General features: G+C 33.4%; 2 protein-coding genes across 7 annotated transcripts; both read right to left on the bottom strand.

Annotated features, from left to right (window-relative positions):
• Nucleotides 1–1,147: 1,147 nt before the first annotated feature.
• LOC118030533 (oligopeptide transporter 7) lies at nucleotides 1,148–5,852 on the bottom strand. Its single transcript, XM_035034669.2, has 6 exons — nucleotides 5,044–5,852; nucleotides 4,360–4,954; nucleotides 3,072–3,641; nucleotides 2,468–2,723; nucleotides 2,036–2,218; nucleotides 1,148–1,858 (listed from the first exon to the last, which is right to left on the bottom strand). Exons 1-6 carry the CDS (start codon nucleotides 5,075–5,077, stop codon nucleotides 1,244–1,246), a joined length of 2,253 nt encoding a protein of 750 aa, XP_034890560.1. The 5' UTR covers nucleotides 5,078–5,852; the 3' UTR covers nucleotides 1,148–1,243.
• A 464-nt stretch (nucleotides 5,853–6,316) lies between these two features.
• Nucleotides 6,317–10,219, bottom strand: LOC118030534 (rRNA (cytosine-C(5))-methyltransferase NOP2C). Of its 6 annotated transcripts, XR_012170332.1 has the most exons (11): nucleotides 10,039–10,218; nucleotides 9,797–9,941; nucleotides 9,538–9,628; nucleotides 8,738–8,935; nucleotides 8,373–8,611; nucleotides 8,154–8,285; nucleotides 7,825–7,892; nucleotides 7,663–7,724; nucleotides 6,825–6,994; nucleotides 6,469–6,538; nucleotides 6,317–6,382 (listed from the first exon to the last, which is right to left on the bottom strand). XR_012170332.1 is itself a non-coding variant. In XM_035034672.2 (10 exons), the coding sequence occupies exons 1-9, from the start codon at nucleotides 10,152–10,154 to the stop codon at nucleotides 6,861–6,863; spliced, it is 1,185 nt and encodes a 394-aa protein (XP_034890563.1). In that variant the 5' UTR covers nucleotides 10,155–10,218; the 3' UTR covers nucleotides 6,415–6,711; nucleotides 6,825–6,860. The 6 variants fall into 6 exon arrangements, 5 of the variants coding, with proteins under 5 accessions (XP_034890563.1, XP_034890562.1, XP_034890564.1 ...); XM_035034672.2 differs by lacking the exon at nucleotides 6,317–6,382 and having other exon boundaries at nucleotides 6,415–6,711; XM_035034671.2 differs by lacking the exon at nucleotides 6,317–6,382 and having other exon boundaries at nucleotides 6,415–6,669.
• Nucleotides 10,220–14,232: the final 4,013 nt, after the last annotated feature.

The following is a 14,232-nucleotide window of genomic DNA, read 5'->3' as shown; positions in this document are numbered from 1 at the left end:
TTCCTAGCTCAGGTTTAAAAAGAAATCATGAGAGGGCTGACCTGGTAAGACCCAATTTATTTGTTGGGTCTAAAAGAAACGCAAAAGATTGGTAAAAAACATTACTTGACTAAAACAAATTAAAAAAAAAATATATTGTTTATATATAAATATTGAGACAGTGACATTGATCTTTAATCATAAATTGAAAATAGGATGCCTATTGGACAACATATTTTTTTAAAAAAAATTTGAGATGACAACATGTTGAGATAATAATATATTAGATTAACATGGGTTAGTCTAGGTTGACTAACCAAACTCGTAATTTAGGTCATGAGATTATGATAACCTTACAAAAAAACTCGTAATTTACGTCATGAGATTATGATAACCTTACAAAAAAACTCGTACCCTACAAAAAAAAAAAAAAAAAACTAAAAAAGAATGCTTGATTCTCAATTAATCTAATGTTGAAGGAAAAAAAATCATAAATCAAAATATTCAATTAAAAAGAAAAAAAAATTGAGTGAATCCAAGTTAATCTATCAAACATCGACCATGGTCATAAAACCCACTTGATTTAATATTTTTTTATTTTTGATATTATTCTCTATTTAGTCAAGTAGGTTTTATGACATGAGATTCTTTTTTTTTTTGTCCAATAAAAAAATTCTTTAAATAAAGAAAAAATTTGACAAGCATGTTGGACTGAGAAAATAAAGATCAACATAATTTTTTTCAATCTAAATAAAAAAAAATGCTATGATTTCATAAAAAAAAATCAATTCCAATAGTTTTCAATAAAAAAATCAAATTATTTTTAGGTAATTTATTTTCATTGATCAAAGTGTAAAATACATGGAAAAAAAAACAAAAAACAAAAGGAAAAAAATAAACAATATAGGTCAAACTTAATTAAAGAGGAGAAAAAAATCGATAACTAGAAGAAATAAAGTGCCTTCGACCTTCTATTTTTAGTTAAAGTTGAGAGTATAATAAAGGCAATTCTTGTTTCTTATTTTTAATGACTTTTCTTGAAATCATATCTTTTTCAACAAACATTATAGCGTTCAAATAATACACAAATCAATTAAATCTAGTTTTTTTGTTTTGTTTTTTAGAGTTCGAATTCCGAAAGCATTTGCTAGTGAAAAACCTTGATGCCTTTTAGTTTTTTTTTTTTTAATATATTCTGCAAGTTTGCTGTGGATGAAAAAGCATGCAGACCACTTCTTCACGCTTCTTTCTTGTAAACTTATCGTCAAAGAATTGGGCAACCTTTAACAATAACCCCCGGTGCTGTTGGGCAAGAAGCTAACGGGCATCCTTCCGACTCGCTTCCCCACCATTCGAGGCTAACATGCCACATTCCGAAGCACATGTAAAGTAATACAGCCATGAAGGCCAATCCAGCATCCAACGCCCCTGACAGCACATAATTATGGCGGCTCCACCAGTCGCGATGGTACCTATAAGCAATAAAGCCTGAAGCGAATCCGACTACAACCCACGTGGTGTAGTTCACGGCGGTAGCTGGCAGCATGTTGAGTGAAGCACTTAAGAGTACTGGTATGGAGATGAGTCCAATCCAATCCTTGTTAGGGAAGGCCTTGTGTGCCAGCCAAACTAGGATAGGAGCTATTGCCCCGCCTAAGAAAAACCAGTTGGTGGCTGAATAATGGCCATGATCTCCAAAAACTCTGCGAGGGCCAATAAGACCCCATATCACAGATGCATCATAGAACACATGGTCGCCTGGGCAAGTCCATGGGCTTCCTGGTGAAAGCAATTCACGATCACATATATTTGGGATGGTTTCCATCAGCCACCATGCAGTTCCTAGATGTACCAACGCAGATATTAAAGTACCAACCACCTGGATAAAACAAAAATCATCTCATAAAAAGCAGCAAGGACCATAGATGGGTATAATTAGCGAATTTGAAAATCATATATGCATGCAAGAAACTCAAAGAATAAAAAAAAAACATGAAGATGAGCAATTTCCTTTCGCTAATGTTATATGGGGAAGAGGAACATAAGTGGAGCTAACCTGTGCCATGAACATGGCTCTCGGAGGAATCTTCATGTAATGACCAAGCTTGAAATCTTCCAAGAAGGTGATACCTTGTTTCATGCTAATGTATCCGTACACTTTAAAGCATATGTTAGCAACAGGAAATCCTGGGTACAAGTAGCCAATGACATATTCTGTTATCACATTTAGGCCTGGTGTCTGCTTGCAAAAGAAAACATCATGTTAGAAAACAAGAAGCTCAAACAAATGCTGAAAGCATTGTGCCATTGGAATTAAACTTGTCTACACTTATTGGAAGCTCTTAAAGGATTTCTCATCTAAGAAATTTTAAGCTGAAAATGATGACAGCGGAAACATGGCAGAATGTAGAGGCATCCCCGCGTCTACAACATATTTCACATCATTACAGAAGAAAGAGTTGATCAGAAAAAGAACGCACAAGTGTACCTTATTTGTTGTAGCAGTGATCACTCCAACAGGAAGGGTGAAAAATACGGCAATACCACAGGCTAGCAAGACACCCCACCATGGTAGTTGGAGTTGCTCATTGTAGTACTCACATGTAAATATGGTTGCTGCTATGCTTAAGAAAAGGATGCACAAGAACCACCATTCAGGGACTTGATTATATTTCCTCATTAGCTTTGTATGCACATCCATTTTCTTGTATCTGAAAGCAGACTTGCTTAGTTGCCATATATCTCTGCATCCTCAAAAAAAAAAAAAAAACAAAAAAATGTGAGTTCAACTTAAAAGAACATGATATAGATATCAATATGCAATGCAAGATATCAGTTGCAGAGCAAAACCTGCCTCTAATTGCCCAATCTTGATTGTAGTTATGGTATGATACTAGAAGATAGTTGGAATGCAAAGAAAATACAAGAGTTTTTATGCGATTTAACATAACAAAAACAGGTTGACAATTTGCTCGAGTATAACCATGAATTGGCAACTACATCTTAGCTTAACAAATATATGCATATCAAAATAAACAGAAGGCATCCAAGCTTCTGATTGCAACAATTTGACATGAATATACATGACTTACCTGCCATGGAAGAGGAAAACATGAACTACGGTGGCTGTCAGGCAGGCAAAATTAAGACCATAAATCATAGCGAAGATGGTGCTGAGGTAGAGAGGGCCTTGACGGTCATATGCATCTAGGTCAATATGGAATTTTGGGTCTATGATAGCTGAGATATTGTAACTCTGGCCAGTAGAGGTGAACAGGCCATCTGAGAATATGGGAAAGTTCTTGGCCTCGTAAATATTGAGCCAATATGCAATTGGAGCAATAACATACATAAGAAGCACAAAACCACCAGCGACATTGGCAGTTGCAAACCATGGACTGGCTAGGGGACTCCCAAGGTAAGAGGATATGGTGGCCCAATCAAATCCAAAGGCACCAATCCCAAGACCATGGAGTCCTGATCCTAGCTGATGAGCTAGGATGGAAGAAGGGAATATCCAACAGAGCCATGATATAGAGGTTAACTTGGGGAAAAGATAGCCTGGGAAGGCATAGTAGGCGAAGCTGCAAATGAAGGCAATGATGAAGAACTGATTCCTTGTTAATCCATCTTTATGCCTTTCCTCTTTCTCATGTAATGCCCTGCAATTTCATGTTAGTAGATACAAACAGTATATTTAAGCAGTAGAACTTAAAGAGTTGCTATTTTGGTAGCAAACCAAGGCAATAAGGTCTAGAAGAGATTCACACGCTGAACTTGTAGAAGCGAAGTTTCATTTCAGGTATTACATAATTAGCTTGGTTCAGTGACATTAAATGGAGAGAAATCAGAGGATAGGCTTACTTTACTAGAATGTGGAATCAATTAAAATGTTAGTTCATTGCAGACTTTTAAAGACTAGAATTTTGCAGTCAGTTATAGAAATGCAGCAGCATGTTAATATCTGCAGCAACGCAATAGGGGATTGATCACTGCAGTTTCCAAGTTTTCTTTCTAGTTGCTGTAGGATTCAGATCATAGTTGTAGTTGCATTGTCTCTTGTACAGATTTGTTCTTTCCTTCTTTTTTTGCATTACTTGTACAGCTTTTATATTTTTAATTCATCAAAAAAAAAAAAAATGATAGTGACTATAACCTATCAGAATAAAATCAATCAACTTAAACTGCTAGCAAATACTATAAATCCTTATGGCCAGCAGACTTGTGATATAGACTGTAGACTACGGGGAAAGTGCGTGTAACAATTTTCTTACCACAAATTGTCTCATATTTTTTATAGTCTTAAACATGCACACATTGTCAAAATGAAACAGAGCTAATATAATGCTAACATTTATCAAAACCAATCAAAATGCATACCTGAAGAGGGAAACTTGAACAAGATTCTGCGGCCACCACATAGAAGCAGGCTCTACCAGGTACCTTCTAAACAAACCAGCCCATCCGAACCCCAGCATCTGCGTCGTTAAGACTACTAGCAACGCCACAAAAAACGTCAACTCCTTCTTGTAAAATAACTTGACAGCACTAACAATGTGAATGGCATAAACATTTCCAGCACCCGAATTAGCAAATATGGTGATCAACACATGCTCCTTCACATTAAACGGTCCGGGGTTTAACGTGAACTCCCATTTTTTTCCTATGAAGAATGTTTTATTGGTTATGGTGGAAGCCATGAGGTGACCAAGAGGGACCACTGCGACCTGTGCACAGATGGAGGTGATGGAGAGTGGTTCGCGGCGGTACCAGAAGAACTGGTTGAGGAAGGAGAGGAGGATGCAGGCGAGAGAGCCAAGTGTGCATGTGCGAAAGGTGACAGCAGGGAGAGTAGGATCATCTGTTGTTGGTACAGTAAGTGCAACTTGCTCGATTGGAGAGTTTTCCTTGGAGTCCGCTGAAGTGGAGGAGGAACTGGCAACACTGGAAGAGGTCTGCTTGTTGTGTTGATGAACTGTTGGGGTGTTTGGAGAGGGAAAGTCAGAGAGAAAATGAGGGAACATATGCAGGAAAAGGAAGAAGAAGAGAGAGTGAGAGTCTTACTTAGAGGAGTTGTGATTTCTTCGGTACCAGTCATCTTCTCCACTCTTATTAGCTTTCTGTTCTTAATATCCACAGCTATGAATAAATTACAAGAAATCTGGATCTTACATGAAGGACTAGACTCGTTATTTAAGGGGGTTCACAGCATCTATGTCTGAGAAGAGATGACACTAACCCCATCTATGATAAGAATTAAACTTGAATACTGAATAAAAAGATCGAAATCACCACGGCTAAACCAGGAGATCATTGATGAATACTAAGCACTCGCAATTCTGTGGACAAAGCCCTAGTTTTAGTTTATAGATTTGAAAAGTCACCACAAGCTTCTAACCTTCTCTGCTGCAAGGTTAGATTTCGTGTTGAACTCTCTATATTTTCTTCTCACGCATTACGTGGGCTACATTTTCAAACTTGAAAAGCCAGTAAAATATCCCTTAAATTCTATGAATGAGCTTGAAGATGATGATAATGGATTCCAATTTTCTATTTTCTATTTTTAAATGACAATGGATTCCAATTTTTTTATTTTTAAAGCACCTTTCAATTGCATCAGCAATGATATTTTATTTTGTTGACAAGTTGAAATAAAATACGTGACGACAAATTGCAAACCCCTAAACTTGAGATGTCCCATGTGCCGGTGCCTGGAGGTCAGTGACCACGTATCTGGGTTGATTTCAGGACTGCATACATTTCTTAATGACCTTTATGTTCAAGGGAAGGAAAAATTCAGAAGTAGAAAATTATCCAATATGCAGTCTTGAGATGGCACTTGTGTGTGGGATCTGTCCATTGATTTCAAGACTAGATATTTTTTTTTGATTAAAAGACTAACTAAAAAATTAAATTTAATTATGTTTACAATATTCTGGAAATTAAATTAAATGAGTAATCTTGATTATTTTGCTCCTAATTCATAATTTTTTTTATTAAAAAAATACATTTTAGGGTTTGCCCTCTAATTTTCTTGACTATTTTTTATAATTTGAATTCTATTTGGAATTCAAATCAATACCCTTAAAAGAATTCCAAACACATAAATTAATTTAGACTTTGAAATTCAATTACAAGAGTTCCAAAAACCTATTAATGGTATTTTTATTTAGGGGAAATATCATAGGTAGAATAGAAACTCATTGTTCATGCATATTCGAGAAGTCAAATAACATTCTTACGAAACCTGATGTGAAATAATCCACAAGACGATATTGTCCAAACTTCTTTTTCCAAAAAAAATTAAGTGACATTGTTTTCTTGAACTTGAAAAAAATAGGCAGACGGAAAAGTATACAAATCCGGTGGATGGGCATTACAGGAGGCAGTTCTTGTGAAAATCCTGCTAATCGGATGAAACAACAGAGACAATGATTGAAGGGGATGAAATCGACATTGATATTTAAATTCATTTATAAAACACAGTACCTTGTACAATGTGCAACTCACTACGCAATCATTTGATAAGGAATGTTCGGCCTTGTGAGGTTCCTCATGCCTGCTTGATGGAGAAGTAACTAAGCAGTATGAACCCCCACCAAATAAATAATATGTTGCCACTTTTGCCCTTTAATAGCATACTTCACTACACAATTTGTTTGCCCAATTTGTTTCGTAATTGAATTTTGCCTGAAAACCAGTATTTTCCCAAAGATGACATCAAACTAAATTCTGCATCACAACAAATTGAAAGTTCTTCCTTGTGCCGCTAAAGGTAATGATTTACCAAGAGAGAACTCAGTATAACTAGAAACAGCATATTCATTGACCATGAAACTACTAACCTTGAATTAATTGGCATTTTCAGGTCATGTTCTTGACTAAACAGCCAGTTTTGTGAACTTCGCTACAAAAAGTCCACTAGTTTTTGATGTCACTGGATCAAATCGCAAGGTCTTGGGTATCCGTCCACTCTTGCATGGCCAGTCTTTAGCAGCATCTATCTCCTGCAATGCTGTGAGATAATGGAACTATCACTATACTGCAAACATAAATGATCAACGTAGCGATCCCTGTCTACTGCAATTAAAAAGTTGAGAAGATAAGGCTTGCCATAAAAATAAAAATAAAAAGATATGGCTTTAGATGGTAATTAAAAAAATATTCTCATAAAGATTAAACAACCATATTTGTTTATGAATGGCCCAGCAAAACTAAAGAGCATCAGTGAAATTGGATTTTACAGTCATACACAGTTGCATCCATGGGGCATCTACCTAAGCAAAAGTAACTAGTCAATGAGCAACTAAGACTTAAAACTTACAAGCACTATTGGAGAGAGTGACGAAATCCCATCTCATTTTTCTTTAGGGTTCCCCTCAAATGATTTTCTTATTGAGCATTCAGGACAATCACACAACTCAAAAAGAAGATTCAGGGATATGTGACTTGAATAACCAGGAAAAGTGGTGGTAATTTGGAAGGCATTTGGGGTCCATTGATTGTCAAAATTTCTATTAGCAACACAATACTAAGGCTCTACATAAATCCAATGTGCTTCATGAAATCATGGAACCACAGCATGGTCTTAATAGAATTTCCAAAAAAATACAACAAAATCAATAAATTAATAAAATAAACAGCTCATGATCTTCACTACACGGAGGACCATAGTAACCTTACCAGCAGAAGAATTTTCTTTGAGAAACCACTCGACCACATTTTCATTCTGGGAAACTGTCAAACTGAAAATCAAGTAGCTGATTTAGATAAAATGAAAACTGACTTTGAGTGTCTTTATGCATATGTTCTTGCAAGCCATAGGGATTTTTCTAGAAAACATACCTACAAGTGCTGTAGACCAGTGAACCCCCAACTCTTAATAGCCTAAAACCATTTATTAGAAGTTTTAACTGCAAAAGGAAGTGCCCATTTATTAACATTCAAGAAAAGAATGAATTGTCTAAAAGTTCTAGAATTGTTTTTGCATAAAAATTATAAAGCGCAGGCTTCAGTCTTAACATGTGAAAAACTTAAATGTGCTAGCTTCAGCCCCAATAAATGGGAAACTGAATTGGATGTTCCATTAAACATTCAGCAAAGCAAGGATGCTACCCAAACATTCAGCAAAGCAGTTTGCATTACCGTAAGTAATGGAACAAAAGGTCAATCACCTGAAGAGCGGTCAAGTTATCAGATCTCTCTGCATTCAGTACACGCCCATTTAGAGTTTCCCATCCCCAATGCTCAAATTTTTGGATATGTCTAATTGATCCATCATGGGTACATTCTGCATCAACAAGGACCTGAATGAAATTTCAACCAATCATTAGATTCGAAGATTCACTGAGATGTAACAACTCTAACAAAGATTTTGGGCAAAACAAATTGACCTTGTCATAGCCGGAGCTTGAAACTTCACTGCTACTCACAGTTTGATATAATTCATCTTTGCTAAGCCCAACCACCCCAGAAGCCTTCCCATAAAAAATAAGTTCAGGATGATCAGTTTCTGAAACCAATCTTGAAGCAGCATTTTCCCTTGCTCTGGCTGCTCTTTTCCTTTCTTTCCACGGTCTCCTAGAAGTCCACTCCCTAAAAGTGTCTTTCTTTTCTTCCAATGCAAATTCACCTGTTAAATACTAGACAGAATGGTAACATATCAAAAAAGCTATAAAATTAAACAGGGTTCAAAGCCTAAGCGGGATCATATTGGAAGATCAAATTAAATGTCTCAACAACTTCCCAAATTGCTTACATGATATAGAATCCAAATGATCCCTCACGGGCATGAGGGAAAATGTTGTTCCATCAGCAACAAAAAGTCGGCATGCATCACCTAATACATATTTTTGTAGCATTGTTCTACAAGCTGCTAGCCGGTGCCTAGCAACATCAACACCAGTTACAGAACCCGAATCACCAAGAAGGTCTGATATCATGCAAAGCTTAGCACCTGAACATAAGAATATATGATTAAACAAGTTATGAAATCATCATATTATCAAAAAAATTGGATATAAATAAAGAAATGGAGTATAATCCAAATTCGTTTTTTTTTAAACTGCTTAAGAGATTCAAAACTAAAAAAAGTTTACCCCTGTTTCTTGAATATGCTACTCTCCCTTCTCAAGGAGATACACATTTTACAAAATTATTTTCAACTAAAAACTGGTCCAGCAATACTGTTTAGATGCCTCCCAAACAGTCTAAGCAATTATGCCCTTTAAGATTTAGTGATTTCATGCTCATTGACTCCTCTCAATATCCATCCTAAACCTACTTTATGCTTCTACCTTAAAGCACCATGGTATCTTCACTCAAGCAGGACAATCCCAAATCAACCCAAGTATTATTATTATTTTTTTCTTGTAGAAAACCAAGCATGCCCATAAAAACAAAGAAAGCCCCATTTAGCACTTGTGCAAGATTCTATATCAGATCAAGTTTTTCAAATTTATGCAACGCAGGATATTCACTTCCAGCTACAGTTTGGATCAGTGTACTACCTTTTGCACCCATATTAATACACCAGAAAAGTAACCAAACATTACTCACCAGGAGCACAACATAGGTCTAGAACATGATCTCCCACTGAAATATCCAAAGCCATAACAGCAGCCCCAGAAGCAGCATCAATCCCGTATATCTAAAATCACCCCAAAACCAAAAAAACAAAAAACATAATCAACCATCGCCAAAACAAACACATGAAACCCGCAATCAAGACTATAAAAATAAGCCCACAAACACAGCCAACAAAGCCAATACTTCAGAAAAAAGAAGTGACCAAAAACCTAAATCTTTAGAACATTACCTTGCCTTCTTTATATGGCTTAGAGTTAGCAATTTGCATATGAGGAGGAAGTGAATAAAACCCAGGTAGCCAATTTACTTTCTGAAGCCTACACTTAATTTCAGCTTCTATCTCTTCCAAATAAGCTTCACTTCCAGGCTTCAACCTTCAAAAAAAAAGAGAAAGAAAGAAAAGAGACTATCTTTGAAACAAAAGATGTTAAAACTTAAGTAAAGTTTGAGTCTTTAATGTAGAAAAGTTACCTTATATAACGTGGGGTGGATTCAATGGCTGTATAAATTAATGGGTCAATCCCATTTGTTTGTAGAAAGTCAAGGAAATCGTCTGGTAACGGTAGCTTTGATGTTTCTTCTTCCATTGACGAGAGAAGCTTTTGCTTGCTTTGCTGCGGTTCATCAGTGTGGAGGATGGTTTGTGGTTTTTATAATGTGCTCTCTTAAATTTAAACGACAAGGTAAAAATGAAGTCGTTTGGATGTAAGAAATGATAGGTTTTCAAGTGAATGACACGTCGTCGAGAAAAGGAATCGCTATTCAGGAAATGTTTCTTCTCTTTTGGAAAATAAACTAATTTACTGGGTGGCGTTACGCTGCATATCAGAACAAATTTTATTGAAAGTAAAAATAACAGGTAGTAAAGACTTTTTTTAATATTATTATTAAATTTAATGTAACAGTCAATTTAAAAAAAATTATTTGATTTTTTATTTAATTTAGATTTTAAATTATATTTTGTGAGAATTGTTTTAATATAATATGATTAATTTCACGACTCCAAAAATAATATAAAAAACAAGTAAATTGTGGTTTGTCTTTAAAAAAATTCCAAGATAGATTGACTGAGGTCTTGCATCTTAACTTAATAAACTTGAAACTCGAATTATGAATTTCTCTTAATTTAATAACTATTTTAAAATTTTTATTTTTTGTTTTAAAGTGACATGACCGACTTAGTGGATTCAAAAACTACCTAGATAACTATTAAAAATATAATTTAGTTTTTAAAAAAAAATCAAGATGATATTTTTATTTTTAATATTAAGACGGTGATATATTGGATTGATCAAAATTTCATAGCTTAACTCACTTAACTTGTGACTTGGATCACGGATTCTAATTAGTTTAATAATTATTTTTTTTTAAAAATTACTTAATTATATAATAATAAAAATAAATTCTCATAAAATTAAGTACTAATTAAGTATCGAGATGTTTATTAGAAATTATAATAAATTTATAAAAATACATCAAAACAAATTATAAAAGCAAATTTAAAATAAAATAAAAAAGGAGAGAGAGAGATTCACTGTTAATGTTAACAATGCAAGTATGTAATTTCCTCTCAAATCTTTTAGTGTAGCAAGTAATTGTTTTCTAGAAGTGCCATGAGTGTAGGCTCGATAATATTAAACACTTTGCCCATCTCCTTTTCAATTTTTATTTTTATTTTATTTTATAGTAATTAAAATAAATATTTACAAGAAAAATAATGATTTAATTTTTCAGGAAAAAGTATTTGTAGCATAATTCCCTTTTAGTATTCATGTTTCTTTAATAAAAAACAATAATTTGTTTATTAGCAACAAGTTATTTTAGTAGAAACTAATGGAAATTGAAAAAGTATTTATAAAAAATTTTTAATGATTTTAATTATGGACAAAAATATATCTTTTTAATCAAAACTCACTTTTCTTGTTCGTGCTTCTCTTTTTGGTTTTAACAAAATTGTTTTTTTTTATTAGAAGTTTCATAACTAATTTTTACCCTTTTTTCTAACATATTTTCTAAAAACAATATTAAAAAAAATATTAGTGAGTGAAATCAAAAGGACAAAAAAGGGACTAAAATAGAGTTTGGTGGATTAGGAGTGTTATTAAAAATTTAAAACTTAAACCTAAAAATAAAAAAATATTTAAATTCAAATTCAAAAATAAATTTATTTAAAACTTAAATCTAAATTAAAGAAATTTTAAAATATTTTAAAATTTAAAGTTTTTTTAATCACTATAATTAGGAGCACGCAAAGAAGGAAGAAAAGAGAGGAAAGGACAAGCGTAGAAAAAAAAATGTATAGTTGTACAATAATAAAAAAAAAAAAAAAGAGAGAGAGAGAGAGAAAATCAAGGGAAAAAAAAAACAAAGACAAACACAGAGAAAAAAACGAGGAGATGAAGAGAGAGAGAGAGAGAACAAAAATTTATATTTTATATTTATACCAACAATGTTTACAGTAGCCTCAAACATACCACCATTTGATTTTATTATTTCAATCCATTTATTATTAGTTATTTTGAGTAAACCAATCAACTTAATTCCAAGGATATATACATATATAATATTATGATTAATAATCACCATCCATGGTATTATCCTTACTTGCCTTGAATTTACATAACATATACATAAATAGATGCATCAAATAATTTTACATATCACAAAATATTATTTACATGTCCCCACGTAACAAAACTATATAAATGCTATATGTACAATGTCGCGAATGTTGCAATGGACTTGTAACACATGATAATTTAATGAATAATTATTATAAAACAGTATATCCATCACAATGACAACTTTAGTATTATGAGATCTAATGAAATATTTTTGTTTTTCCACATTAATCATTATTTTCCTTATTAGCAATTTCACAGTCTTTATGAATAGACTATTATTATAATGTAAACTCTTGTTATTATGGCCACCCTATTTTAAAAAATAAAACTTTCTATTATCCATTCATGTATCTTTTTTCTTTATATGTTTTAATTGCCTCTTGGCTTAATCTTGTATTAATCATGTCCAAAGATATCATCTTTAATTTATTTCATTTCCATCCGAAAAGGCTTAACTATTTTACTAATATCATTATCATGCCTTGTAGGCACATATATATTTTTTCTAATATCATTTATCATGCTTTGTAGGCATGCATATTTTCCAATAAGAAAAAGCTTTTTATAAGAAAACTCGTCAAAAAGAGATTGAACTAATGTAAAGTGAGATAGTAAAGCTCACCAGTTTCTTTGGACATAGGTTTTAGAACAAGTTATCTAGTGATGAGACCTGCAACAGAGAAAACACTACAGCAATGGACACCCTGCAATACATCCCCTTCACTCTTGAATTTCTGAATGTAGCCTTAGGTTTTTATTTGCATATAACATAGGTTTCCAACAAGAAGATATAGTCCACACTAGACCACTTAACCATGAATTCCTAGGATTGACGCTTGATTCTCAATTCTCAAAAGCTCCTCATTCTCTTTTAGTGTGGCCACCTTATCAACAAACAAGATTTGCCTCCACTCTAGAGTCTACTACAAAACAAGTCTTGAATGAAGAACCTACATAAGATTCAGATGATGAAAAGCTTTCAAAAATCGAAGAACGCTTAAGGACAATTGAGGGCATAGATTTATATGTTTCCATGAAGGCATCTGAAATGTGCCTAGTACCAAATGTATTCATTATGTGGAAATTCAAGATGTCCTAATTCACTAAGTACACAAGTATTAAGTACCTCAAGACTTATTTGAGGATTTAGTTCAGTAAAATGATAAAGGTGGTTAAAAATAACAAGCTTCTTATCCATTTCTTTCATGGAAGTCTAAGTTGTGCTGTCTTGACTTGATATATAAGCTTGAATGCAAGTAAGGTTAAGAAATAAAGAGATCTGATTGAAGCATTCATATACTTGTATAAGTTCAATATGAAAATGGCTCCAAGTAAGATTGACCTTCAAAATATAGAGAAAATAAATAACAAGTCAATTGAGGAATTTGCTTTTAGGTGATGTGGAATGGTGGTGCAAATTCACCCTTCTCTATTATAGAATGAACTTACCTTTATTTTCATCAATACCTTTAATTTTTTGTACTTTGAGTACTTGATTGACAATTCATTAACTCATTTCATATATATGGTGACCATAATATAAAGGATTGGAAATTCAACAATGAAATTCGGCACTATACCAAATAACATACTAGAAAATACCCCTCAAATTAAGATTCTTGACTATAATTTATCCCTTTAAATTTTTATATGATCACCTTAAATATCATCGAGTTTTGTGGCATATCCAGTTTCTTAGTTCCATTATCCAAGATCAAAAAATCTTTTCCCCCAAAAAAATTACCAACACCTTTCGAATACTTGAAACATCACCCTAGTCTCAACAAATCTCATACAAACACCATACCCAAGGTGGTATGATTCAAATGTTAAATATAAATATTATGATAGGATTTGGTGTCATTCAATTAATAACTTCAAGAATTTCAGGTATCAAGTTTGAAAGTTGAAAATTAGAGGTTTTGTGGCATTTGAGAAGAATAATGGTACATATCCTATTATCACCAATAAGTGATTGGTAAGGATGATGTAAGAGGCATTTGATAAGTATTACCAAGTCGAAAATTTTAACAAAGAAAGT

The sequence above is a fragment of the Populus alba genome, chromosome 7 (assembly GCF_005239225.2).
Source record: "Populus alba chromosome 7, ASM523922v2, whole genome shotgun sequence".
NCBI classification, from domain to species: Eukaryota; Viridiplantae; Streptophyta; class Magnoliopsida; order Malpighiales; family Salicaceae; genus Populus; species Populus alba.
Note: the sequence above shows the minus strand (reverse complement) of the source record. Positions and strands in the feature narration are given on the sequence as shown.

Excerpts from the sequence above, each read along its gene's own strand:
- LOC118030533 (XM_035034669.2), bottom strand. The coding sequence starts at position 5,077 with ATGACTGGTACCGAAGAAATCACAACTCCTCTAA. Across the intron at positions 2,724-3,071 it reads GTTTTCCTCTTCCATGGCAG|AGATATATGGCAACTAAGCA; the intron begins GTAAGTCATGTA and ends TTGAGGATGCAG. Across the intron at positions 2,219-2,467 it reads TCACTGCTACAACAAATAAG|ACACCAGGCCTAAATGTGAT; the intron begins GTACACTTGTGC and ends TTTTGCAAGCAG.
- LOC118030534 (XM_035034670.2), bottom strand. The coding sequence starts at position 10,154 with ATGGAAGAAGAAACATCAAAGCTACCGTTACCAGACGATTTCCTTGAC. Across the intron at positions 9,629-9,796 it reads AGCCATATAAAGAAGGCAAG|ATATACGGGATTGATGCTGC; the intron begins GTAATGTTCTAA and ends GGGTGATTTTAG. Across the intron at positions 7,725-7,824 it reads CTGGTCTACAGCACTTGTAG|TTTGACAGTTTCCCAGAATG; the intron begins GTATGTTTTCTA and ends CTTGATTTTCAG.